A 26,500-nucleotide genomic window follows, 5' to 3' on the forward strand; every position below is an offset into this window, starting at 1 on the left:
ACCTTTGAGGCGCCTACAAAACAACTCAAATTTCAGCAAGAAGTGTCCAAATACAGTCGATCCCTTGCTCAGTCGAAGTCCAAGCGGAAAATACAAAAATCTCTACTCCACCATCCCAAACACAGGCTTCCCTGTTTGCCCCAACCAGATTTTTTTCTTCTCAAGTAGCTCCAAAGTCAGACCCTACAAGACAAATTCAAGCCTACATAGGTAAATATTCAGTAAGTATCAAGTAAAATAAAAACATAACATAAAGATTGACGAGAATTGAGCACCTATCGTTTCGTTTTTTTTTGTTGGCCTGGAATTAAGACGTCCCCTGAAAAAAAGGAAGCGCAAAAAACACATAAAAAGGACGCACATGTGAGAAAAGTCATCACTTACAACACTTCATTTTATTATATTTATATGGATTCAAATGTTTTATCACAGTCAGGATGAAAACACCTCTTTAAAACTTTTTTTCCAAAAAACCAAAAGCACGACAAAAAAACAACTGCCCCGTGAGTTTTTTAAGCTCTTCAATTGTACATATTTATAGTCGAAAAGAAAAAGAAAAAAAAGAAACATTCTTTTTATAAATACTGTTTCATCTGTAGCAAGTAAATACCATAATTTAATTACAAATGGATAAATATGGCAGTCGGCTATTTACACTTACACACACACACACACACACACACACACACACACACACAACAGGAAAGAGTTACAGGTAAAAATAACAGCACAAAGTTTCATCCACCCCCCTCCCAACCCCCCCCCCCTGCCGGTCCTTCCACATATAGAAGTTTATGTCACAATTTGCAGAGCACAAAAAAGGGACGAGTGAAGCCCGGCAAAAACTTTTTCCCCCTTTTAAAAACAAAAAAAAAACAAATTAAAAAAATGTACATTCACAAGCATGATTTAAAATGTAGTCTTCAACTTTGGCACGCTTTCCAGTTCGTTCGTAGGCGTTGATAAGTTCGTTGTATAGTACAATCAATTTGCCTGCTTGGGTTGACGATGTCCTACAATTGTTATTGGGTTATGTGCACTAAAAGTCCAGTTAAGATTGTTATAGCTACCGTTGAAGAAACATCTAGACACCGAAAAAGACAAATCTAGCACGATCAAAGTCAGCGGCTATTTACAACAGGGTTTTCATATACACGTTCCCTTCCGTGCTGGTGGAAGGTACAGTAAAAGAAATTGGAATGTGTGTCCCTATCTCCTTCTGGTGAGGGGGGGAGGGGTTCCAGTGCTGTGAAATGAGTGTGTGTTTGTGTGTGTCTTCATTTTTTTTTGTCCTACACATACCATTCACTGAAATTGGATGTGAGGCCGCCATGGCCGCCACCGCCACCGCCGTGTACGATGGACGCTGGCGATAGCGTGGTGTTGCTTTGCGTCTCGGGGGCGGGCGACACCAGGCCCGGGGGAGTTGACGACTCGTAACCCGAGCTGGCCGCCGGCGACGAGTCGGACACCGACGGGGCCGACTCGTGCACCTACGGGAGATATTTGTGATTTGATATGACGTTATTTATTTGATTTGGGGGTACACGTTGGCCTGAATAAGATGGGTTTCATTAGAAACTGCACAGCACGGAACAATGGCCGCTGTTATAACTTTAGGATTGTTTTTGGAAAACTATGAATTTTATTTCCAATTTGGATGGCTGGAGATACGTATTTATTTATTTTTGTAATGAAAAAGAAAATAAATTTGTACTTTATACCACATCGTTCGTGTTTCATACTTTCAATGTATTTTACTAGGTGATGTAGTTTGACCACTATGTAACTTAGTATTTTGAATTGTCAAATATTTATGCAAAAATATCTAAGTGCACTTTCCACATTACATGGAAGGTTAGAATCTAATCCTATATTTACTCCACATTTACCATTTAAATTACAAAAAAAGTTATATAAAGAAAATACCATTACTACTAGTGATACTTCATAAAAACAATACCCAGTGTTTTTAATTACCGCTTGATGTGCAATCAACTAAATAATTGACATCAAATCTTTCAAATCTGAATCTTGACCCCCTTAAACAAAACACTTTTTGCATTTAAAATAGAATTTGTGTCATATTAATAAGATACATTCATTTAGATTATGACTCATAGAATTAAGAAACTAAATTTTCTCCCTGTAAACCTAATAGTACAGTTTACCAAATTACAAAATCATTTTTTTGCATACCTTCATGTGTTTTCGCAGGGAACTTGGGTGCGTGTAGGACTTGTCACACATTTTGCACAGGTATGGCTTGTCCGAAGTATGGACGTGCATGTGCTTCTTTCGGTCACTGCTGTTGGCAAACCTCCGGTCACAGCCTTCAAACTCACACTGGAAAGGTTTCTCTCCTATAGAAAAAAAAATGCAGTCAATAACAGGCACAAAATGCATCCCACCTATATGCATTGGAAATTATTTTTATAAAAAACAGGCGGGGGGCAACAGCAGAAATAACACATCAACCTTCCTGCATATGCAAATGTGAATGGGGGTTAGCTTGCTTAGCCTATATGCGCATATTGATTTAAGGAAGGATTGTTTGAGGGTGGGTGGGGGGCCCAGGGCCATCGTCACTAGGCCTACAGAAGGCGCACCATTTGCTCGGGAGACAGTAAAAATCTAATTAGCACCTGGCCTTTTTCTTGGGATCCATCATGCGTTTCTTAGTAAGATGGGTGCACATCATGAAAGGCCTGGATAGCACATTAACATCAATAGCAACAATAGAACACAATCATGCACTCCCCTAAAAAAAATCAATAGATAAAAACAAAAAAATAAAAACATGTTTGCATTAAAAAGTTTAAAGGTGTGTAAATAGCTTGTTTGTATGTGCATTTTTAAGTGCTTCACTAAATTAATGCAAGGCAGGAGTTAAGTGTAAAAGAAAAATAATACATGTTTTTTGTTTAAGTAGTGTTATGAAAATGTTAAGTTTTGAGATTTGGTTTTAGGTGGTGATATATAAATGTGGTTATAAATAAAAGCATTTTTAACTAAAGCATGTGCTCTATTTGATTATAATGCAAAAATGAATGTACAAGCTGAGCCCACGTTTAAAAACATTGACATGAAATAATGTCATGTTAGTTTTAAATAATAATGTGCATTAGATCGAGGAGAAAAAAACGTGTTCAATGCACATGAGAAAACGTAACTAAAGTATGCAATCTTTTGCAAAACACTACAGAAATACTCCAAAGAGCGCACATCATTTAAACAGCAGATTTAATTTGCCTGCACAACTGCGATCCATTCATATTTTCTATTATTCAACCTATATTTTACTCGAATCAATCGCAATGAATGCATATCTGAAGCGATGACGACGTGGAATAAAGAATTATGCATCCGACTATCGAAATTTCAAAGTACTCCAACAGTGATTTAAGCGAACATAAACAGTAAATAGCAAAAAAAAAACGACACTATAAATAATTAAATAATCTTACCCGTGTGTGTGCGCTTGTGGATCTTGAGATTCTCGGAGCGGGCGAAGACTTTGCCGCAGCCTGGGAAGGGGCAAGGGAAGGGTTTTTCGCCCGTGTGCACCCTGATGTGGTTGACCAACTTATACTTGGCCTTGAAGGGTTTGCTCTCCCGGGGGCACTCTTCCCAGAAGCAGATATGGTTGGTCTGCTCGGGCCCACCGACGTGCTCCACGGACACATGCGTGACCAGCTCATGCATGGTGCTGAAGGTCTTGTTGCAGCACTTTTTGGGGTTGCTCAGTTGCTCGGGTTCGATCCACTTGCAGATCAGCTCCTGCTTGATGCACTGCTGCCGCATGTAGCGGAAGAAAGCGCCCGGGTGATGGTGGTGGTGATGGTGGTGGTGTGCAGCCATATTGACGTTGACGGAACCGTACTGGTTATGCAGTTGTGCAGCCGCTGCAGCCGCCGAGTAGGCATCGCTCCGCGGGCTGGACACCTGATGGTACTGCTCAGATCGGCCGAAAACCTCGCCCGCCAGGCCCAGCCTCATCTGGCCTGACGTGTGCGAGCCGTGCTGCTCGTGGATGCCCGGGAACAGGAGGTGGCCCTGCGGCGTTTCTGCGTGGTGGTGAGCCGGGTGAGCCGGGTGCAGGGAGCCCGCGGCTGGGTGCAGCGATCCCGCCGCCGGGCCGAAGAGAGCATGCTGGCCTCCGGCCGGGGAGCTCTCACCGAAGCCGCGGCCGCGAAACAAAAAGTCCCGGCTGGAGTTGAAGGGGGAGCCCGCGTAGGAGGTGACATGCGCGCCTAGAGCCGCGGCTGCAGCCGCCGCTGCCGACCCGGGGTAGCCCGGAGCCTGGCTGCTGAAGGCGGAACTCTGCCCGGGTGGCGATAGTTCGTGGTTAAGCTTGAAGGCGCCCATGTGGGCCGCCGAGTCCACAAAAGTGTTCTGGGCCAGGCTCAGATCTCGCTCCTGCATGTCGCCGCTGGTCGGGTGGTGGCGGGCAAAGGAACCCAGAGCCGGGAACTGGTGGCCCGCGTCCAGCAGCATGACGCCCCGGGGCCTCGCTGGGCTAAAAACGTCGCTCTCTGCAGAAAGTAGTGGCCGGCAAGTGAGATGAGTGACGCTGTCACGCACTGGGCGTGAGAAAGCGCATAGCTCAACTCGACTCGACACTCGCTTTTTTGGGTGCAAGTTTAATTGGAAAGCGAAATCCAAATGTCTCAAGCTCCTCTCGCGCGTCCAAATGTCCTCAAAGTGGTGTCATTTGCTTTTGTTGTTGTTGTTGATATTTTTTTGTTCACTCTGATCCTCAATGATTCTCGCTCGCTAGATGCGACTGTTTCGCTTTCGGGGTCGCTTCTCTCTCCCTCACTCACTCGCTTGCGCGAGGGTCCCAAAAGCTTCTCCGTGGACTGGCCCTTCCTCCTCTAACGCCCCCTTTAACTGGGGCCACTTGACGGGCTTCTCGCTTCATCATTGGCCGTTGAGTCTCATCAATCCCAGGTGGCCCTCCAATGGCAGGTAACTCTACGTTGTTGCACGAAATGATTACCGCCTACTTTTTTTGTGGAGAAGCTTTGCAAGGGAGGCATTAAATGCTAAAAAGGAGAGACGATGTGTGGGTTTTAGACCTTTGCATCGGCATCTCAATTTTAAGGAGTTTGCCACTGGTTTTGGCATGCATGCTGCAAAAGAGTAACAAATACAAGCCATGCCACGTCAAGACAAAACAAAAATACATGCTCGCCAATTTTAGAAAGCAAGAAAATAGCAGAAATGAATCAAAAAATATATAAATCGTGTTCTTGAATGAGTTATAGAACATGAGCCCCTTTTATTATGGCATCACTACATATTTTTGACAGGGAACTCAAAATATGAATGCCTATTTATGATGCATTCCATCAGATTGAATTTTTCCTTACTGCAAAAAAAGTATGCATGCATGCTCCTAGTGGCTGTTACATATTTTTTACACGAGCACAATGACGATGAAATTGTATGTAACAAGTCATTGCAGACTACGTCATATAAAACATATCTAATTCATGGCACTATTGGGAAATTATTTTTACCCGTAACTTTTTACGAGTGAGATACTTTAAAAAAATGCTAAATTAAACCATTTTGAAAATGTATTAAATAAACCAAACATAATAAAATATCAAAATAAGAGTTGGGGTGCCGCTTCTACTCTTTATGCATTTAAAATTTGAATAAAACTGGCACTACGGATTGCATAACAATTTTTTTTCTCAATTGCAATATAGACCACACTGTACTGTGCAGAAAAAAAACAATACAAATTTCCTATGTTATGTTCAAATAAGACAATCATTAAGGCCCTGTCATAATGAAATTTCCCGAATACGGGATGAATAAAGTTATCCAATCCAATGATAGAAAAATTCTAAACAAATAAATGCTTGATCTAACTATTTTAATTTCCAATTTTTTTAAAGCGCCGAACAAGCCCCCCTCCTCCCACCATATGCTCAATCAGTGCCGATTTGTTGATTTTGCATGTGTGCTGATAACGATGCCCTAATTCATTTGGCATCCAGTCGCCTTGGGAACATAAATGAAAACAAAATGTGAGGAGTCCAGCGGTTACGAAGCCACCGCAACCACCACATGTCCTGCCACAGCTTGTTTGTTTACTCTTTTATACCCACAAACCCACTATGTGGTTCTCACATTAAAGCCCCCACCCCCACAAATACACCCACACACACACACACACACACACCCACACACACACACACACACACACACACACACACACACACACACACACACACACACACACACACACACACACACACACACTCTATAAAGGTGGCGACATGGTGGATGCTCCTCACCACCCTTAAAAACAAACCACCAGTGAGGTCAAACACCCTATTTGGGGTGTGGAAAACTCATTGATCAAAGTAAAGATGGTGGGCGATATAGCCTATCTGCCTTATAACATACCGCAAATCAATTTCTAAAACCTCCCCAAAATTATCCAACAATCAAATTATCATCAGTTCAGATTTGTTTTGCTACCTTTAAATTATTTCATGACGCAAAATTACTCCCAAAACCACACGAGCATGTAAAAGTCCACTAAATGTTACTAGTTTCAAGCAAAATACACACATTTTCATATAACTACGAAAAAAAAATGGCCGGGTTGCGTTCCAACTGCGGGATGCAATCCAGCCATTTTTTTTCGTATGACTTTAAAAGTTTAGGAAGGAAGTTAACTCACAGTTTTCCTCGCTTAGGCCGCTCCAGTTGATGAATGGAAATTAAACCTGGAGAATTTGCTGCATAGCGTTTTGGGGGCTCCTTTTTCTTCAGTCCATTTGTGGCGGCTCGGTGGGAAACAGGAGCTGATCCAAGTTCAAAGTCGGGACTGTCGAGCCCATATTGAAGAACTTCATTCTTTCCTTTGCGCGGGCTGCTTGGGTGGGATAGAGGGGGCTGTAAATAAAAAAGGAAGACAATTCTTACTTAAAGCGGCAGACACAATTTCATGTGGTGGTTGTGAATGTCACATTCCAACAGGTTTGAAAATGATAAATGTCATTATGAAGGAGCCCTCCCCATTCACTCCCCGGGGTCTTCTAATACTTGCCACAATATCAATATGTTGACACGCCGGCGAGGTGACTGATGTGCTCTGTGACCTTGCGGTTTCATGGATGTTTGAACTTTGACCCCCTTAAGACCACATGTGCTGCCCTCTCAACTGGTTGCTGTAAAATGAGCCTGTTTGTCATAAAGTTGCTGTTTGTGTGTGTGTGTGTGTGTGTGTGTGTGTGTGTGTGTGTGTGTGTGTGGTGGGGTTGACACGCAAGCCCCCATGCAAGTGCGCCTTTTGAAATGCAGAATTTTTCAAATGATAATATTAATTATTCTGATGCACATGAGGAGTTTTATATTGATCAATCATAAGTGAATTGTTAAAAACTTTGCAGAATTGATATTTCATGTGTGTGTGTGTGTGTGTGTGTGTGTGTGTGTGTGTGTGTGTGTTTGGGGGGTATTTGTATGTATACTATTCAGTGATATAAATAGTTCTGGAAACCCCGTATTTATTTTAATTGCTTTTATATAGGCAAATTACTGCTATATGAAAAGAATACCTTGGATTTAATGGGAAGTGTTGTTAATTTTTTTTGCAGCCAAAATCTGAGCTGTAAAACAAACAAATACTGGATGTGATACTAATACTTTTAAAACTTCAATTGCATAGCTAAAAGACTGACTTGCATTTAACATTTGCTGCATAAAAAATATAGGCCATATCTATTCAAAATCATATGCACTAAGGGAAGCACATATTTATTTAGTTTAAAATGTTGACTGCATATGATGCAAAACTAAATCCTCAAAAAAAATCAGTGTCCTCTATAAGAGTGAACATAAAAGGATAGTTTAAGAAAAAATATTTTGTGTCAAATAGAAGTTGAAAACAGATACTGCAATGAAAATAATTAAAAAGTATTGTTTTTCCTTACTATAAGTGAGGACTTAGTAGATCAAGTGACAACATTTTTTTTTTAATTTCCAAGTGAAAATAGCTCTCATGTTAAGATTGGAGAATTGTTACTATTCACTTAACAACGATGAAACATTCAAGTGACAGGTCCCTGTAGGTCTGTCAAATGTGGACACGTCACTGTGAGTGTGTGTGTGTGTGTGTGTGTGTGTGTGTGTGTGTGTGTGTGTGTGTGTGAACGATCAGTCAGTGAAGCTCAGCTCAGTTACAAGCAAAAGAAAGCAGAGTGGCATGTGCAATTTACGTGCGTGTGTGGGCAGGCGTATATAAGCGTCTAAAGGGGATGATAATTAACAGTTGACACGCAGTTAAATGATCGATTGCGAAATACACTCAAGTGTCTTTTTTATGGGACTGAACCAAATTAAATGATAAAAGGAGACGAGAAATGTACGAGCAGTTAAACTACTGTGCTTTAAAAAAGTAAAATGTAATGATAGTAATGGCTGGGAATTGTAGAAAATTCGCAATGATGAGTTTGTCGGTTAAAGTTGGGTGTAAAGTGTACATTAGTGAATATTTTCGGCGACGAGGTGCTTTTTTTTTGGCGAACCCCGAGATAGACGCTCCTAAGCCGGGGCTGAAGGGAGAAAAATTGGAAGGTTGTGTCCGTAAAATCGTGCAAACCAAATCATGCGAGTAACCCCCCGATGGTTACAAACTCAAAGACGGACAAGGGAGGTACGTTTTCATCGCGATGATCGAAGAAAAAAAAAGTGAAAACGCGAGTTTATTCCATAACAGAACAGGGGAGACGATTTGACGGCTGAGAGGGTTCTCGGAGGGGAGGAAGCGATGCCTTCCTGCGGCCGAGGCCATCGACCGGCAAGTTGGCGAGTCGCAACTTTTTGGAGCGCGTCGCGGAGGAAGAGGAGGAGGAGGAAGAGGAAGAGAAGGAAGAGAGGGGCCTCGACGGGGGCGCACCCCTGCCGTGCCCCTCGGCTGAAGTTCAGCCAATGGGCTCATCGGCCGAGCTGCCACTCAGCCCAATCCGTCCAATACCCGCGATGGCATTTGTAAAGCGAGTCCCCCCACTGCGTGCTCCAACTGTTGTGCGTTCTGCCCATCGCTCGAGGACAGAGCAAAGGGGGGAAAAAGCGGAGTTAGACGCCGGACAAAAGAACTTCTAGAGCCCCGTGCACTCTCCATATTTCCATGCGCGGTGGGTGCGTGAGGGCGCGCGCGCGCATGGAGTAGTCATGGAAGCCCCTTTGAGCAAGAGGAACCCCGCGTTAAGATTAGCGGATTTGGCAGCGACTCAAGTCCTTCCTCCCCAGAACATGACAGGCTTCCCGGGGCTAGGGGGGCATCACCCGCTCTCCCACCATGCCCACCTCCACCCCGGGGAGCTGGCCAACGACCCCGGCGTAGCGCTCACTCCTTTCGGACCCGAGCACATGGCGCAGAGCAAACTCAGCCCATCCTCGCAGCACATCCAGAGTCACCACGAAGCGCAGACCGCGGCGGCTGCGGCTGCGACGGCGGCAGCAGCGGCGGCGGCGGCGACCGCGGCTTCCTTCGCTCCGACTCAGAGTTCCGTGGGCTTCCCCGTGGGGCACCACTCCCACCCGAGCTACACGAGCGGCAGAGACTTCATTCTCAGGAGAGAACTCTCAGCCTCCGCCATGCACGCGCTCGGAGACCAGTCGGCCGCATCCCCCCACCACCCTCATCACCCCCATCACCATCCCCATCCTCATCACCACCATCACCACGGCGGCGGCGTGTTCCTCTCCCCAACAGGTGCGTACGGCCACGCCGAGAACGGCGCCCACTCTCTCTTCTCGGGGCTCCACGAGCAAACGTCCCCGGGCGCGCACTCCCTCAACGGCCACATGCGCCTGGGTCTACCGGGGGATCTCTATGGCCGCTCGGAGCACTTTGGGGCCCGTCCGGACCCCTACGGAGCCTCGGCGCTGCCCCCCGGCTACAACCAGGCCAACGCCAACGCGGGGGCCTTCTTGCGCTACATGCGGCAGCCCATCAAGCAAGAGCTGATCTGCAAGTGGATCGAACCAGAGCCACAGAGTCCCAAGAAACCTTGCTCCAAGACCTACAGCACCATGCACGAGCTGGTCAACCACGTCACGGTGGAGCACGTCGGTGGGCCCGAGCAGAGTTCCCATGTCTGCTTCTGGGAGGAATGCCCCCGGGAGGGGAAAGCCTTCAAGGCCAAGTATAAACTGATCAACCACATCCGAGTGCACACCGGAGAGAAGCCCTTCCCCTGCCCTTTCCCCGGTTGCGGAAAAGTCTTTGCTCGCTCGGAGAACTTGAAGATCCACAAGAGGACCCACACAGGTCAGTTAAAAGTACTTTTTGATAACCGCATGGGGAAATTAGTATATTTAATGAAAGGGAATAAACTATAAATACCAATAGTGCATGATTTTTGTCGTTTTTTTTAACAAAGACTAATGCTCACAAATTTGGTTCACTGAAAAGTGATAATAGTCATTGCATGAGAAAATTGCACTTTTAAGTCTCAAGTCCCAATTATTTGGGGTTATGTTATCAAAAAAGTAAACAAATCTTTTTGCATTACAAAAAAGAGCTTTCAAGCGTTAATAAATTCAATATGATCCAGTCTAGTCAAAGGTACATAAAACTCACAGTAGCCCACCTCCTCCTACCACTACTACTACTCCCACATGGAACCTGGGGGGGCCTTAAGGCACGTTACACGTGTTCGCACTGTAAAACATGTCAGTGGGTGGGTAGAGGCTATATATGCGGGCGCGTTCATGCGTTCAAGATGTTTGCAAAAGTCCTGTGACTGCATGTCTCCTGTCATTAAGGCGAGAAACCCTTCAAGTGCGAGTTTGAAGGCTGCGACCGGAAGTTCGCCAACAGCAGCGACCGGAAGAAGCACTCTCACGTGCATACGTCCGACAAGCCCTACTACTGCAAGGTGCGGGGCTGCGACAAGTCCTACACGCACCCCAGCTCGTTGCGCAAACACATGAAGGTGCACTGCAAGAGCCCCCCGCCGCCCACCTACGTCACCTCCACCAATCCCCCGGGTGACCCCCTGGAATCCCCGCAACGGAACCGCTCGGCGAGCCTCTCCCCGCAGGTTACTAACCTCAATGAGTGGTACGTTTGTCAGGGTAGCGGTGGAGGGGGGGCGCACCGGCCGCATACGCGTCACGACCTGCATTCGCCCTCAAGTGAAGCGCCCACATCAGAGTCCGAAGATGAGCAAATGTTCAGGGATTCGCACTCCAGGACCATGCTATGATAGAAATAGACAAAAACAAAAAACAAAATTAGTTTCCATTAAAAAAAAAAAAACAGTAAATCCAAATGGAATGCTCAATTTTTCCACTTTTTACTTCAAAAGTTGACATCTATGAGAACAATATTCAAATTCCATCATTCTCGTTCACTAACGGTCTTAAAAGAGGAATAAATAGATCATTAAATAACTGGAATCAGGATAAATTGGAGAAAATTGGAGCATTTTTTGGGAGATTGGGACTAGATTTGACTTTAAGGAGTTATAGTTGAAATAAAGAGGTACATGTTTTAATTTGAAACTTTTTAAGAGTTTCACTGCGGTTCTGATGGATTTTTTTGTTCATATTTAAGAGGTATTTAAGTCTATATTTTATGCAACAAAGTCCCCGGAGACCCTAAAATGTGCTCACATGTTTAGTTGGGATGTGTACATATGTGAGTGTACTCATGTTTGTGAATGTTGTACTAGTTTTTAAAATGAGCGACAAAAAAATAGTTTTTTTTTGTTTTTGGTATATTGTAATTTATTTGCTGCGTTCAATGTTGTATTGAAATTACAGAAGTACCAAAGAAATATGAATAATACCCGTTTTTGTGGTAGTAAACTGCTGATATTTTTGTACATTTTGTTATATATTTGACATTTTAATTTGGAGTTTTTCTATTGAAATGTGTTTTTTTTTGTCCTGTAAAATATTGACTTGAATAGGTTGTGTAATGTCAACATTTCCACTGTTTTCTTTTTTCTTTTCTTTGTTGTTTTTTAAAGAAATCTCTCGCATGCCTTTTTTTTTATTTAAAGAAAAATAGTGATGTCTCTCGTTGAGGTGCATGGTGCCATTTGTACATTGATATTTAAAAAAAAAAGATAAATGGGAAAGGATGCAGAGCCTTGATGTTCCAAATTTAATGAACATTATTTTAAATAGTCAAAAAAAGGAATCAATACCAGTATGGAAGGTAATAAATACTATTTGTCACATTATTATGGAAAATATGCTTCACTTTCCTTCAAATTATTAGATTTAATATCTGTATTTGACATTTTAAGTGATATTTTCATTCAAAAAACGTGATTTTATGTTTCATTGTCATCTAGATACGGTTACCCCAATTTGGTAGACAATATTAAGGTTGTTTTAGTCGACGTAAAACTAAAAAAAAGGCCCAATGTGGCCCTCTATGGAGCGGCCTGCGCATGCGTGGGGCCCACAGAAAAGTGCTAATGCAATTTAATATTAATATGCATGCCATTTTTTTTGCAAATAATGAAGTTGCAACAAAGAAAAAGCAGATGGCTAAAGAATACCTGCAGAAAAATGTTCAAATGACTATAAATCTAACCATTGAATGTTGATAGAGATTGAAATTGGTTTCCATTATGTCAATGCAATTACAAATACAAACTAATGCAGCTAAATGTACAATATCAACACAGACAATAACATGCAGTTTTAAAGTTAATAAATGTACTGTACTTTGCAAAAAATGCAAATTTTGCAGTGGTCCTCTGCTATATTAATGTGATCCTTGGCTTAAAAAACACTCATATTTTAGAGTAAAAAATGCATTTTGATAGAGCAAAATTAACTTGATAAAATAGTGTATAGTGCTTTTTGATATATGGATTATATTGAGCACTGAATGACTAAAATCACAACCCAGTCTATGCTTAATACATTATCAAAATCAATTATCAAAATCCTAACCAAAAGAAAACTAGTTAAAAATATTTTAGGATGCATTTCTGTTGCATTATAACATTAAACTACAACCAGCACATGCGAGACAACCAAAACCTCAATTTATGCCAAAAATAACAATCCTCCAATTTTCCCCCAATATTTTTCCTGTTTAACACATGACCAAAAAAAAAAACCCAAATCTGCATTTTACCTATCCAAAAACATATGACAATGTCAAACAATATATTCTAACTAACCCTGACACCCCCCTAAAATCTCCCAAAAAGGTGCCTGCCTGCCTGCAAGGTGCTCATATTTCTCGAAGGAAGAAACCCAAATAAACAAACAGTTTTTCTTACATAGCGCTCAAGGAAAGAAGAGTTCATCAAATGTATTTAAAAAAAAAGAGGAGGGGGTGTAAGAAAATAAAGAAGCGAGGCGGGCGGCAGTCACCCTCGAGTGGGAAAGGCTTTGAAGTGGAACTTATTATCCCGGGAATACTTTTGGGGTTGTCCCAACGACGCCCCTGAATGGGAGAAGGCGCTCCTTTGTCAGCGATTTGTTCTCCTTTAGTGGGACGCCCGTGGAAATGTACTTACACGGGCCACCTTAACACGCCGCCTGCAAATCAGTAACCGGCGGAGTCAGACATGCAGACGCCACTATTTGGACGCAAGGACAAAGACACCACACCCCCCCAAAAAAAGAAAAAAGGAAGAAAAAAATGCCTTCCATGACAAGAGGTTGGACATGTGCACAAACAAACCCCCTAAAATGCATTCTAGGATGATTTGGCTTTCAATTTCATCCCACCTTTAAAAAAAAGTGAGGGTGTTAGCACCTGCGCACTCTGCAGGGATCTTCTAAGAGGGGTGGGGGGGGTCTTCTTTTGTGGGGTAAGAAGGGGGCATGCAGAAATAAAATTAGCTCATGGAAAAAAAAATGGGATGTTTAAAATGGGGAATTTTTTTGGGGAAGTTTTGATGGTGGGGGGTTCTTAATATTTGTGGTCATTGGGCAGATGAGTTTTTAAAATTATGGTAGGATAATATTTTTTTGTGCATGCCAAGGTGCTTGTTTTTTTGGGTTAGGGGAAAAGGAGGAGGGCTTTGGGAATCATTTTTAAAAAAATATTGTGTATGAAAATCATACCTGTAATTAAAAATATGTTGTACATTATGTGCATATTTATGTATTTATGCAGTTGCCCACAATTTGGCAGAAAAACAAGGTATTGTGTAGTTTTTTAGGGGGGGCAGGGGAAAATATAAAGATGGGGTGTTCTGCATGGTTTGGTAGTTGGATAAAAAGTCATTTAATATAGGAAGAAAACATTTTGCAGATAAGCCAATTTCAACTTTTTTACACCTGTTTAACATTACTTTTTTAAAAATTCAGTGCCAAAAAAAATTTGAAATCCAATTTCAACCACAGTACAGTCATTTTGGATTATTGAAACTAGTCTTTTCTTGCACGTTTGGGCCAGCTCCGAGCAGCTGCGAGTTCACCTTGCAGGGCCAGGGAGTTGAAACACGTGACAGTGTGCACTCACTCTCGGGCGGGTCACTGGACTGACCTGGACCCTTTTCCTTCTAGGCTTTTCATTGCAACTTCATTAAATCAATTACTCAGTGAACACATCAGGATTTTTTTTTTTTGGGAGGGGGGGGGGGTCTCAGGAAGAAAGACAAGAAATTTTACTCAAATCATGTTTGGTTCACGAAGAGGAAATTATGTTCACAATAAGCAATTTTTATAAGCCACAATCCAACCCAAAATATAGTGGGACGTTTTGTTGAAATCAATTCTTGAGTTGGTCGGCAACAGGTTGGATTACAAAAAAACCCAGGTACATATTTAATTTTTTTAAATAAAAAAGGACAATTTGGAGTCTTCAATGAGCTTAGCATGCATGTTTTTGGGATGTGGGAGGAAACCAGAGCTCTTGGATAAAACCCACACAGCCCCAGGGAGAACACCCAAAGTCACGGGAACCCACTGGGGATCGAACACTAGATCTCAGATGTGTTAACCACTCTGCATCGGGCTGCATGGCTAATATACTTACATTGAGCAGTCTTTCAAAAAAAAATCAGCTTCAAAGAAATACAGTAAAACCTCACTTATCGCAGTTAATCGGTTCCAAACCCTTCCGCAATAACTAAACAACCGCATTGTATGGACAGTGATTTGGTGATGTCTAGTTAATATTTTTAGGCTTTAAAAAACTCTTTCTGTACTATAAATTTAACTCCCAAAGGTAGACACTGTTCTCTAGTGGCCAAAGAAATAATCTCCAATTATGACTAGCGACGCCATTGTCGAAATAATGAGTTAATGAAGTTTATGTCGAGTCGATAATTAGTTGGCGGCAGGCCGGTTTTGCATTCCACCAAAAAGCCTTGAACGTTAAATGTGCCATAAATTAGTTAAAAACATGCACATACACACACAAAAACCTGAATTCTACTTTGGCAGGCGTGCGCTATTCTCCACGAGAAGACAATATATCATATCTTGTGGTGGGCTAGCGTAACATCTGCGAGGGTAGAGGACTTGGTGCCGGTCCAACAGGCCCCATCCCGAGGACTGGGAGCCACTCCAAGCCAGTAGGTGAAGGGGGAGCAAGGTCGTCCACGGACGAGCTGCTAGCCGCTCTTTCTGCAGCCCGAGCGCAGCTAGGCATGAGTGAGCTAAGCCCAGCGGCCTCTGGCCGAATGACCGACCGTTTCGCCTAAAAGCCTCTAAATGCAGGATGTAGGCTTCACCATACTTGGAAAGAAACACTTCACGGACAGGTGGAGGAATAAGATGGAGGTAGAGGGGGGGTTGTGGAGGAAAGGGTACCAGATGGACTTCTTACGGGACGGACACTCTTGATTTGTGCCTAGAGATGAGAGTGGACGGTACAAGGAGTCGCTTCATCGCTGGAGTGTGAACGATATCCTGCGGCGGTCCTTTCAAAATAGGGCGCTTCGCATGTAACCCGTTAAAATGGGATGTATTAAAAAAGTAAAGATCGGGCTGAGTTACGTCAAAGGTCGGGTAGTCATTTTTGCATTAAGTAGGAACTCATGATGGGCGACCAATCCACTTTGACTGGGAGGGCTAGGAGTGAAACAGTTGACTGAAAAGAAAACTAAGCCCGAGTTGTATTGCAAAAAATACATAGACGTTACTATACAAAATAATTATATCTACACAAGTGAAACAAGCCTTGCAGACCAAAGAAGAAGAGCTCAGTTCATTATATGACAATTTTTTTCATCTTTGAATTTTGAATTAAATATTCTAGGGTGCCTCTCATTCCTGATTACTCTGCTATTTTTATGTTACCACACCCTCCCTTCCATTATAGGGCAGCTCCAGATTGGCATCACACGAGCGAAGCTATCTTCAGAGAAGACTGCTTGAAAGCAAGTCGTTTGCCTGCGTGAAAAGGTCAGCATTTCGACCTGACGGGAGGCCTGGAAGAAGCTGATGTCCATGATCACAGAGGAGAGAAGCTCTGATAAAGTCTCTCTGAGTATTAGCATTTCACCGGACCTTCACCGTGGAGCAACTCCATCCGGCCGCTCCCCCCGTAGGTTCCCTAATCCTCGGCGATAAAGCGGCAAAACACCTTCCAGCACGGCGTGACCTCTCCGGCACGCGACGGCAAGGACCTTCCTTGTACTTTGGTGGATCCGCAAAAACTTCACACACCCAAAACGACTGATACGAGCCTACTCGGGCAGAAGAAAATAGTGCGTCTTGATGTTTGCAGTCTGTCCGGGATAAGCCCAAATGGCCGCCAAGGCAATGAGATGGAGATACGGGAGTCTCCATTTAAAGCGCGGCTTCAAAGAAACAGAATAAGGCCTTAAAAGAGGCTTAGGACAAAAACGATTGAATGCCAAGATGACCTACGGTGTCCAAAAATGCACCATCTAAACCAGGGGAGACAAACTCAGATCAAAGCCAACTCCCGGCCCGCGGGCTGCATATTTGACACCCCTGTTCTGGACTCCACTCCCTAAAAAAATAGATCCTTCTAACCTGGAAGGCAGTTCTAGAACATCATCAATGTGTCCCAGAGGAGTCTTTGCAAGGGTTGGACTCGATAAAAAGACTAATTGTGTCATTAGGACGGCTGGAACTGAGAATGAGCACCTTTTGGCCTTCTGCTGACATATTAACTCGTAAATGACAGCATCCCCGGCTGACAACATCATTAGAAATCCGTCTTAGTGACAAGTAGAATGGCACTCAAGGCCGGACGATTCTCCAATTTGGATCGCTACCAAAATCAGAGCTCACGTTTGTGGAGAGGGAAATAAATATGGACTTTTCTTAGCTACGGATTGCTGGTATAACAGTAATTATAGCTTTTGCAACTACAGAGTCAATGGGAAATTATATGTAGTGCTAAAGTACACAATGCAAACTTGTATTAAAAAACTGTCTTTCACTTGTATTAATATAACATATTTTTATTTTACATTGTATATAATTAGTAAATGCATGTGCATTTTTGCCCAAAAGATAAATGGTCTAACACTGTAGGGATTATTTTGTTGCCCTCAACACCCACACTGCCATTGACAGTTATAGACTTATAATATATACATATTATTACTATTATTATTAGGGTTTTTTTCCCAAGCGGCCCTCAGAATAAAAAAAAGTTTGGACACCCTTTGCATTATGTTATAGCCTAATGAAAATCCATCATGTGCCCGCTGAGAAAGTGATCAAAACAAATAGAAAGTGAAACTTGTCATGGTGCACAGTGTGAACCGTGACCCACCAGGGCAAGTGGCACTTCATTAACCCCAAAGCCCCCCTTTTTACTGGAGACGCTCTTAACCCCAACCCTTCCTCCGCTTTCTCATTTCCAGAGGATTAATGTCCATTACGTACCTGTCACTTTGCAACACTTAGAACGTTGAGGACTTTGGGAATGAATAGGCTGTTGCTCCAAACTGTTTACAACAGAGGTGTTGACACATTATCCTCCAAGAGCTGCTGTAAAAAAAAGAAAGAAATGCAAATTGAAATCTATCCACATTCATTTGTTAAATAAATGATTGGAATGAGGTTAAAAAAGAGCAGTTTTTAAAATGTATTTAAAGGATAAACTCATTTGACAACTGGCAGCGATAAAAAAATAAAACAGATTGGGTGTTTATTTCTGTCAATGGCAGACTAGTTTTTCGAGTTAAACTTGATTTGATGTCTAAAATTGTCATTTAAAGTGAGTTAAAAGCTAAAAAATAGACCAAAATATTTATCAATATGCATATATGTGACAAATTGTATGTAGCCTAAACTCAGGTTTATTGTGCGGGCCTTATTCAATGATATTTCCATTTGTAGGCCAATAAAAACCAGGAAAGGGGCACAGTTTGAACACCCCCGTTGTAGCTGTTTAACAACTTGGCAAAATGGCTGGAATCAAAGCAATTGTCCAAGTACTTTTGTCCAAAAAAACTGTATGACTTATCTATAAAAAAGCAACAATGTTTGAGCCACTTAACACTGAATCCCAAGTGATTATTTAGTGTTCCTCATTCAAACAAACTAATAACTGTCTGTCAGCACCGTTGAATAAACTCCCCCACCTCCTTTTTAGTTGAAGAACCAAATTAACAGGCTGCCTTGCACTGAGATGAGCACCCCTTAAGAAAGAAAAAAAAACGAGGAGGGGTACTGAGGGCATGATCCATACAAAGCTGGAGGACCAATGAGGGCTTTCCTTTCACTGGTGGTTCGTGGCTGGGATTAAGAGAGAGAGCTCTTGACTCCTTCCTTTCACGCCGGAGCAAAAGAGTGCTTGTCAGCGACTCCGGCGAAGAAAGAGGAGAAGAATACCCGAGCGCGGGGTTATCGTCTTTTTTAATTGGATTAACAGGGTGTCGTGTTAGAGTCCCGAGCGTGACCGACACGCCGCCGTCCATTCCGTCCTCCCCTTGTACGTTAAACCGGGGGTGGGCAAGGTATGGCCGGAGGGCCAGCTGTGGGCCCCTGAGAGCATTCCATGGGGTTTGCGAAACCAAAATCTTATGTCATCATTTGTTTACAGTTTCTTCATGTTAATGGCTTTTAAAAAAACTAAATTGATTCATAACAGGAAAAAGTATTCTGACTCAGATTGAATAAATTACAAATAAATGTGTAACTAGAAAGAGGATGAAATGATTAATGACTCAAGTATTTCAAAATAAGTGCTACATTTTGACACGCTATCCACTGAAGTGACCCTAAAAGTCTTAAATTATGAATTAACCAAATGAAAAACTATTTTATGAATATATTTCAATGGAAGCATAAACTACAATGATTATTCATTAAGAAAAAAAAACAATAACTTATATTGAAGTTTCAGTCACTTGATATACGCTATCCACTGAAGTGACCGTAAAAGTCTTAAATTATGAATTAAACAAATGAAAAACTGTTATAAATATATTTACATGGAAGTATAAACTACAATGATTATTCAATGAAAAATAAATAATAAAACAACAACTTATATTGAAGTTTTAGTCACTTAATTTAGGATTAGCTGTCCACTCCACTGACATCTGCCTGGTTAAATGACACCAATCATATTTCTTCTCATCTAAAACGACGTTCAACTGCAATTAGCTGCTCATATATTGTCATTAGAAGTCTATTAAAACATCAAGTCATTATTTGAGAGCATCCTCAGGGCGAGCAGGGGAGATTCTGATAAAAGCGCACACTCGGGCCCCATTAAGATTAATGGGCAAATATGTAAAACACCACGTTTTAATTCTCCTCCGACGGTGTTTAGCATACACGCGGCCCCTCCTCATTTAGAAAAGCCATCACGTGACTCAACGCCGCTCCCAGCCTAATTGATTCCTGCCGCAATTTGGGCGAGCTTCTAATCGCGTTAATTGTAATGGACTCTCTCGGGGAAACGGCAAAGACGGGCGTTTAAATAAAGAAGCCGCGCGAAATAGGGAGGCCATATCTATTCCGTGCATAATAGACACGTCACGTAGCATTACACAGTACGAAGATGCACGCAGTGATCCGTCTCATCTACCAGAATGTCAATGAATTCTTGTTTTGTTATTTTTGCAGAGTAAACAGACAAAAACAGTTCAAAGGGCAGATGTAACGTTCAGAAATATGTATAATACTCATTATTTCTTACCATTCTGGCATAGGATTGGTTGTTCTTCAAAGCATGTGGTATATATATATATATATATATATATATATAGGGACACCTGTTGAGAGTAGAGCATCAAAAAATACATATCACATATTTGTAGGCAGATCTGGCAACCACATTATTTTTAAATGGCTAACTCGAAAATAATCAGCATAATGTTTACTGATAATATTTGATTGAGCTCAATATTCTATGAAACCCTTTGGTATAAATCCTTTTTTTTTTATAAATTGGACACTTTTATACAGAATAACATGACATTTTAAAAAGTTATGCAGAGTGTGGTGATTTAAAGCTTGATTCTATATAAACATGAAAATAGAAAGATTGAAGATACTTTACCTGTGTGTAAGAAGGGCCGCATTTCCTGAAAATTCCTTGAAATTCCAACATGCACAAGTAAAAAGTGGGAAATTGCACAAAATAGGTCCTGAATTGTTCAAAGTGGAGAAATGTCAAGTTCATATGGGATTTAGGAAACAACATTACAGTATCTAAAACAAATGCATGATATACCATTCAGACAAAAATATATCTTCTCCTTTTTGGGTGCTTTTTCACAATGCTCAATTTATAACAGCTCAATCCCCAAGAACTAATGAGTCCAACAAAAAATAATGATAAAAGAAAATATTGGGCAAAACATCAAAATCAGTACATTTTACAAACAAGGTGTTTCCATATCATGGTTCACTGTGAGTAAAATTCAATAAGATATTAAGCATAAAACCTTTGACTTGAAGACACTTGAGAATTTTAGGAAAAGCTCTGCAGATTATGTTTTCCTGTACTTTTGCCTCCCATCACATAGTGCCGAACACCACAGGAGGTGGAGAAAAAATGCAGAAACCAGTGGACAACATTCCTCATCCGCGTTGGATATTCTGAGCTGACACAAAGACGCTGTTAAGTCATTTTCGCACACTAAAAGTTCTGAGACGAACAAATGGGGAAAGAAAATAACGTGTGCGAAATGTACTCAACATGCTTCTCTCTAAAATCACTATATAACACGATCCTTTCAAAATGTGGAATTATATTACACAGAAAGCTTCTATAATTCACTTTGAGAGACTTTGACCTTTCACCCAAAAGTTTAGAATGTGCCAAGTGCTCTGCAATAAACGCCTCATTTTTTTTCCTAACTAAAATGTCATCTTTTTAAAATGCCGTAGTACAAAATCAAAGTAAAAGAGTAAGAGGCCGGGCAGTAAAACATTCTAAAAGTTAAGGGAACAGAAGATATCAGTCCTAAAATGAGAATTTACAGAGAAAATTATTTGGTATAGTGATGGCAACCCGGAACACGGTTTTAGTATTGTACCAAAGTGACATTTTGTATGCAAATGTAGCCAAAATAGTGCGATGAAAACCCTGAATACCATTTTATACTGCACTAAAAAATGACATTTTGGGAGTTAAAATAAAGAAGCACATTTGTTAAACTGTATTTTTTTGCAGAACTAAAGAAAATGCATTTTTTGGCGGGGTAAAAGTCGACTAAGTATTGCAATAGGAATTCTAAACATCAGAAAATTAAATCCCTTTCAGAATGCACAATGCATTTCTTAAACATTGTCAAAATATTATGCAAAATTCTAATAACTTTTTGGCTCCAAAGTATCATTAACCTACGACACGGCCCTTTTTTGTCCAAACAATTTAACTTTTTTTTGGCAATCCTTTCCACATTTCTTAGGTTCCGACGTGTGCAGGGATTCATTTAATCAAAGCAACAAATATGTACTCGCAAAAGGTTTGTCCGGCGACCTCTGCGTTGCTTTTGAAAACAAACAAACAAACAACCGCCGGTGAATAGGCGACGCGGTGCAATAGTGGGAGGAATCATGTGGCCCTATGCCAGACAGACAGCTTACTGTTAGGGCCTTTGGCTTGGGCGCTGTTTTGGTCTCTTTTTTTTTTGTTTAGTCCGGTCCTGGCGCAGACCCGTCTACAGACACAATACATCATACGGTGGCAAGAAAGCCAGGGGAAGATGAGTGGATGAGGTGGGGTGTAAAGGGAGCTTTTCATTGCCATGGTCACCGATGGCCCCGCCGAGCACTCGGGACACCCCCCTTCAATTATCCTCGGGAGAAGACAAAAGCCGGGATCGGCTCTGGTGGGGCAACACCACTTGTACGCCGCGCCGCTATAGTTTGACGGGGCGCCGTTTCAGGAGGACGTATTGTAGCGCCGTGGTATAATAATAAAGTGGCTTTACCTTAAATGGTGGCTGTGCCTGATCGGAAATCGGATGTTGGGCCCAAAAGATTGTCTAAAATGTATTTTTATATATTTTTTAAATGCAGTGTTATATATATATTTTTTTTTAGATAAGCCATTAGGTGTCCAATCCAATTTGACTGGGGGCCTCTCAGTCAAAATGGATTGGCCGTTAAATAGAATCACTTAGTATGGAAGACCATGAGTATCAAAATGATGCAAATATTTACAAATATGCAGTATTTTGTGTACTTCTACATTCATTGACAGGATTGAAACCAAACTTGCAGTCCAAAAAAAATAATCACAACTAAAATAACTCAATTTATGGCATTGAGTGGCCAAGTTTATTTGCTGTATAAGTGTATTGATGAAAAATACATTGCTTATACTATTTGTTAACAACCCTATTTTAGTACTGCAAGAAATAAGATTTTTTGTGGTTGTTGCTAGGTTGAAATCAACTTTTTATATGATTATAATGTTACTATAGCTATTCCAATTGGTTGGACAAAAGCCATTTGGATATATAGTACTTTTCCGTCCAATTTAATACATTTGGGGACTCCATATTGGTAGATTGTCAAAATCAAAAGCTAAAAATAAGTGATCGGGACATCTCCGGATCAGGTAGCTTTTATTATATCTGCGGGCAGTCCCTAACCCGCACGAGGAGCCGCGTGACTTTTGCTAAAGGCGCCCTCACAAAGACGGCGAATAGCGAGCTCACGTCGTTCTGTGTTTACGAGGCGGCCCCTCAATAGGTTGGGGAGGACGTGGAATGGATCACCCGCAAATCAAAATAGTGTTTCTTTGCCCATTTGGCCCAGCAGCTAGGAACATGGAGACGCTTTCACGGTGACCCCCGGGAGTGGGGAGGTGTGAGCATTTGATGAGGGAATGTCGGCTTCTGGGAGAGCAATTTGTCCAATGTATGATAAGTCGTACCTCTTTTTCCGTATCAGAACTCCAGGTGGAAGACAAACTACAGTCCCTTGGCCGGGCCCCGCCGACACCAGCCCTAATTGTCCTCCGGGACGACAATTATTTCCGGGGCACGGTAGCAGAGAGCGTGACGATGTTTTGGGCTTGCTTGAGAGAGGGCATGTCAATCATGCTACCTTTGAATGTGAACGCGCCCTGGAAAGGTTAAAAAAAGAGGCAGTTAATACAAATTTAAAAAGAATCTGCACAAATGCATATGCAACTTGATTAGAGTATCACTACAGTTAAAGTTTTTATAGTAGAGCTTCACAGGAGATTGTAGTATTCTACACAAAATGCCTAGATATTAGAGCAGTTTTTTTTTTTAATTCTTAATACTTGACGGGTGTTTAAGTAACCTTAAGTACAACCTGGAGTAGAAGGTTTATAATTAGTAACCAAAAATAATTATTCCTTAAATATTAAAAGAGAACAGCAGTCAAAATAGGCACCTGTTAACGTAAAGTATTTAGTTTTTTGGATAAATATAGCCAACAAAAACACAATTTAAGCCATTGGCAGTCATATTCTTATTAAATTATCATCAAACTATGGAAAAAAAAGTGTGACTAATAGTCCGGAAAATACAGTAATTTATTTTTACTGAACATAGAAATAAATTGGCTATGTCTGTGAGGCAGACAGGATAATATTTTGCACTACTTGAAAATGGTTTTGAACTTCTTAAATAATTTATTTAAAAGTGCTCAAAAGGCTTTGAAATACAAAGAGTAGTATTACTCATAATTGGGGAAAGTGATGTAACATATGAATTAAATAAACTACATTTTACACTGAAAATATCAAGGAGATTAAACATGAGTCATTTATAAGGACACACATTGTGTTTCTTTTAAGATATAGATTAACCATATTTTATGACACACCTGATTTAGAATAAAAATTTGTTCAAATTAGGGGACAACTATTTTACTCCTTAATAAATTTCCGAGATATTGGATGAGGACTTCTCCCGACAAGGCCAGGCAAGTGTCTAGAAAAGGAGCTGTCATGTACTCATGTGGTTGTTGCTTGGTTGATAAAACAAAAACAAGAAGAAAATCAATAGCTGGAAACACCTGTCGTGTTGCAGGACAAAAGCCACAAAGTTCTTTCAAGCTCTTGGACTTCCGCGCGCACACCCACGCACAAAAGGGATGATGGGCAAGCCTATATAAAGTCCCTCGGGCCGTCCTGGCGCGAGGCGAGAGAGTTGTGGGCAGATTGTGTATTACCTCAGCAGATAGCCCACCGAGCTCGACACATAGGATCCATCCATGCACTAAATTAGGAACAATAATATTGTACACTTAATTGGCCCGAGGAGTTCCCCCCCACCCAATTCCCCCTCGTGCCTCCTCCTTCTCCTCCTATGGAGCCTCTTAGAGTCACCCAAGGGTGTACAGTATGCATTGTAGAAAGCGCCAGAGGTGCGCGAGGGGGACGTGTACAAAAGTACACTTGTGTCACAATTTAGTGTTTTTGTATCATTGATAAGCCAGTGCTTCATTTGTGTCTTTGGAGAGTATTTACTTTTAAACTATTCAATACTGAGGTTTAAATGAGGTTGTAGTTGACGGATGGGACCCCTGATAGCTCATAAAAATGTACGTTGTCATTATGGAGAGTAAAAAGTGAACCCATGGGATTTAGGGAAGGGAAAAACATTTAAAAAATGTCACCTTTCCGTCTTGTTGGTGCTGCTGGAATGCGGCAATGAGTTCTTGAGCCCACTGGACTCTCTGTTCACTGGGGGAGAATTCTTCCTGCACGGCCTGGACTTGACCAGGGTGGATCACCTGCTTGCCTAAAAACACACAAAATACACAGTTATATTGGTTTTGTTCTAATGCTAGTATGTAGTATTATAGTAGATTTTTTTGTGTGTTTCATTTTTGTTCAAACAAGACGTAAAACAATGTCAACACTAAAACAATACAAAAGGAAAAATATCCACTCCAATACCAAAAATCATTCAAAATTATATTGGAAAAAGTTACATAAAAAAGTAAAACAACTTATCTTGTTATTTATTTAACTTAGCAATAAATTAGAAATTTCAGACCAACTACAATGAGTCACAAAATCTTATAAAACAATAGAAACAAATAATTCAACATCCAACCCTGCAACTTAACCTCCTATTTATTTTGTATTTCACCGTTTAAACATCTTTCAGCCTTATAGTTTGACAGTATTTTAATTTATCATGGCAGTTGTTTAAAAGTGTGATACCACAGGTGAAATTTCATTATTGTTCCAATTTGTGTGTGGGTGTGTGTGTATGTTATTTTATTTTGTATTTTTTTTGCCTTAAAAAAACTTTGATTGCTCTATGATAACTTGGTATTTTACTTTAGTACACATGCCCTAAATAGTTATACCCTTAAATTTTAGAGTATTCAATTTGATAAGGATAATTTATATATGTAAAATATGGTAAAAGTATCAAAAAAGCTTTGTTCACTTTGTAGTTAAGAATGATAAATCTATAAATAAAAATTCATGCTGATAATTTGATTAAAATGACAAGACAGAAGTGGGAAAACTTAACAAAATGAACAAAATTGCCAACTGACATTTATATTGAAATACTTAGGGGGGTAAAAAAAAAAAACAAGATTGGAAAGAGGTGGGGTTTAAGGTGGAAACAAAATAACAATAAGAGAGACAACACACGGTGAGAACAATTTGGCCGGAAGAGGAAAAGTTAATTGTGTGTGTTTATATTTGAGGCGTCTGAGGAGCGTCGGCACCCACCAGACCCCGGAGGACTGCGCGCATCATTAACGAGTGCGCCCCATCGTCCAAAGCTTCTGGCCAAACACTTAAACACAAGCACAAGGCTTGCATTTAAAATAACAAAGGCAGCAGAAAATGTTGACATCAGAAGCTGCAGTGAATTTCTTTCACTTCTAAACAGGCTCCATTGTGACATACTATTTTGAGTGTGTAGTGTATCGTTTGTGTAAATGCAGTGTGTGTGCAACGGGGTGTCACATCAATTCACGCATCATTTACCCTTTCATGATACTGCTGGATGGAAATATATATTACACACTTACTCTATTTATTCCGTTTGTGTAGACATGCATGTGCTGTCTTTGGAAATAATTTCTGTAAAAATACAAAAGAAGGCAGAGTGCAGAAAATAATGGTGCGGAATAGAACATT

At 41.2% G+C, this 26,500-nt stretch overlaps 3 protein-coding genes across 5 annotated transcripts in view; 1 reads left to right on the top strand and 2 right to left on the bottom strand.

Annotated features, from left to right (window-relative positions):
- Window positions 1–376: 376 nt before the first annotated feature.
- On the bottom strand, window positions 377–20,112 carry zic2a (zic family member 2 (odd-paired homolog, Drosophila), a). Of its 2 annotated transcripts, none has more exons than XM_077727679.1 (7): window positions 20,096–20,112; window positions 17,830–17,934; window positions 11,088–11,237; window positions 6,707–6,921; window positions 3,468–5,048; window positions 2,200–2,363; window positions 377–1,493 (listed from the first exon to the last, which is right to left on the bottom strand). In XM_077727679.1, the coding sequence occupies exons 5-7, from the start codon at window positions 4,495–4,497 to the stop codon at window positions 1,293–1,295; spliced, it is 1,395 nt and encodes a 464-aa protein (XP_077583805.1). In that variant the 5' UTR covers window positions 4,498–5,048; window positions 6,707–6,921; window positions 11,088–11,237; window positions 17,830–17,934; window positions 20,096–20,112; the 3' UTR covers window positions 377–1,292. The 2 variants fall into 2 exon arrangements, with proteins under 2 accessions (XP_077583805.1, XP_077583806.1); XM_077727680.1 differs by having other exon boundaries at window positions 3,468–5,135.
- On the top strand, window positions 8,929–12,675 carry zic5 (Zic family zinc finger 5). The gene is made up of 2 exons (XM_077727678.1): window positions 8,929–10,303; window positions 10,801–12,675. The coding sequence occupies exons 1-2, from the start codon at window positions 9,202–9,204 to the stop codon at window positions 11,241–11,243; spliced, it is 1,545 nt and encodes a 514-aa protein (XP_077583804.1). The 5' UTR covers window positions 8,929–9,201; the 3' UTR covers window positions 11,244–12,675.
- A 2,541-nt stretch (window positions 20,113–22,653) lies between the features above and the next one.
- clybl (citrate lyase beta like) overlaps window positions 22,654–26,500 on the bottom strand; it is a 41,658-nt gene continuing 37,811 nt past the window's right edge. For both annotated transcript variants that reach the window (XM_077728781.1, XM_077728782.1), the window contains 2 exons: window positions 25,009–25,133; window positions 22,654–23,482 (listed from right to left, as the gene is read on the bottom strand). In XM_077728781.1, coding sequence (XP_077584907.1) covers window positions 23,387–23,482; window positions 25,009–25,133 — 221 coding nt within the window. In that variant the 3' untranslated portion in view covers window positions 22,654–23,386. The remainder of the gene's footprint in view (window positions 23,483–25,008; window positions 25,134–26,500) is intronic.

The sequence above is a fragment of the Stigmatopora nigra genome, chromosome 11 (assembly GCF_051989575.1).
Source record: "Stigmatopora nigra isolate UIUO_SnigA chromosome 11, RoL_Snig_1.1, whole genome shotgun sequence".
NCBI classification, from domain to species: domain Eukaryota; kingdom Metazoa; phylum Chordata; class Actinopteri; order Syngnathiformes; family Syngnathidae; genus Stigmatopora; species Stigmatopora nigra.

Excerpts from the sequence above, each read along its gene's own strand:
- zic2a (XM_077727679.1), bottom strand. The coding sequence starts at position 4,497 with ATGCTGCTGGACGCGGGCCACCAGTTCCCGGCTCTGGGTTCCTTTGCC. Across the intron at positions 2,364-3,467 it reads CCACAAGCGCACACACACGG|GAGAGAAACCTTTCCAGTGT; the intron begins GTAAGATTATTT and ends TTTTTTCTATAG. Across the intron at positions 1,494-2,199 it reads CCCTGCGAAAACACATGAAG|GTGCACGAGTCGGCCCCGTC; the intron begins GTATGCAAAAAA and ends TATCTCCCGTAG.
- zic5 (XM_077727678.1), top strand. The coding sequence starts at position 9,202 with ATGGAAGCCCCTTTGAGCAAGAGGAACCCCGCGTTAAGATTAGCGGAT. Across the intron at positions 10,304-10,800 it reads CCACAAGAGGACCCACACAG|GCGAGAAACCCTTCAAGTGC; the intron begins GTCAGTTAAAAG and ends CCTGTCATTAAG.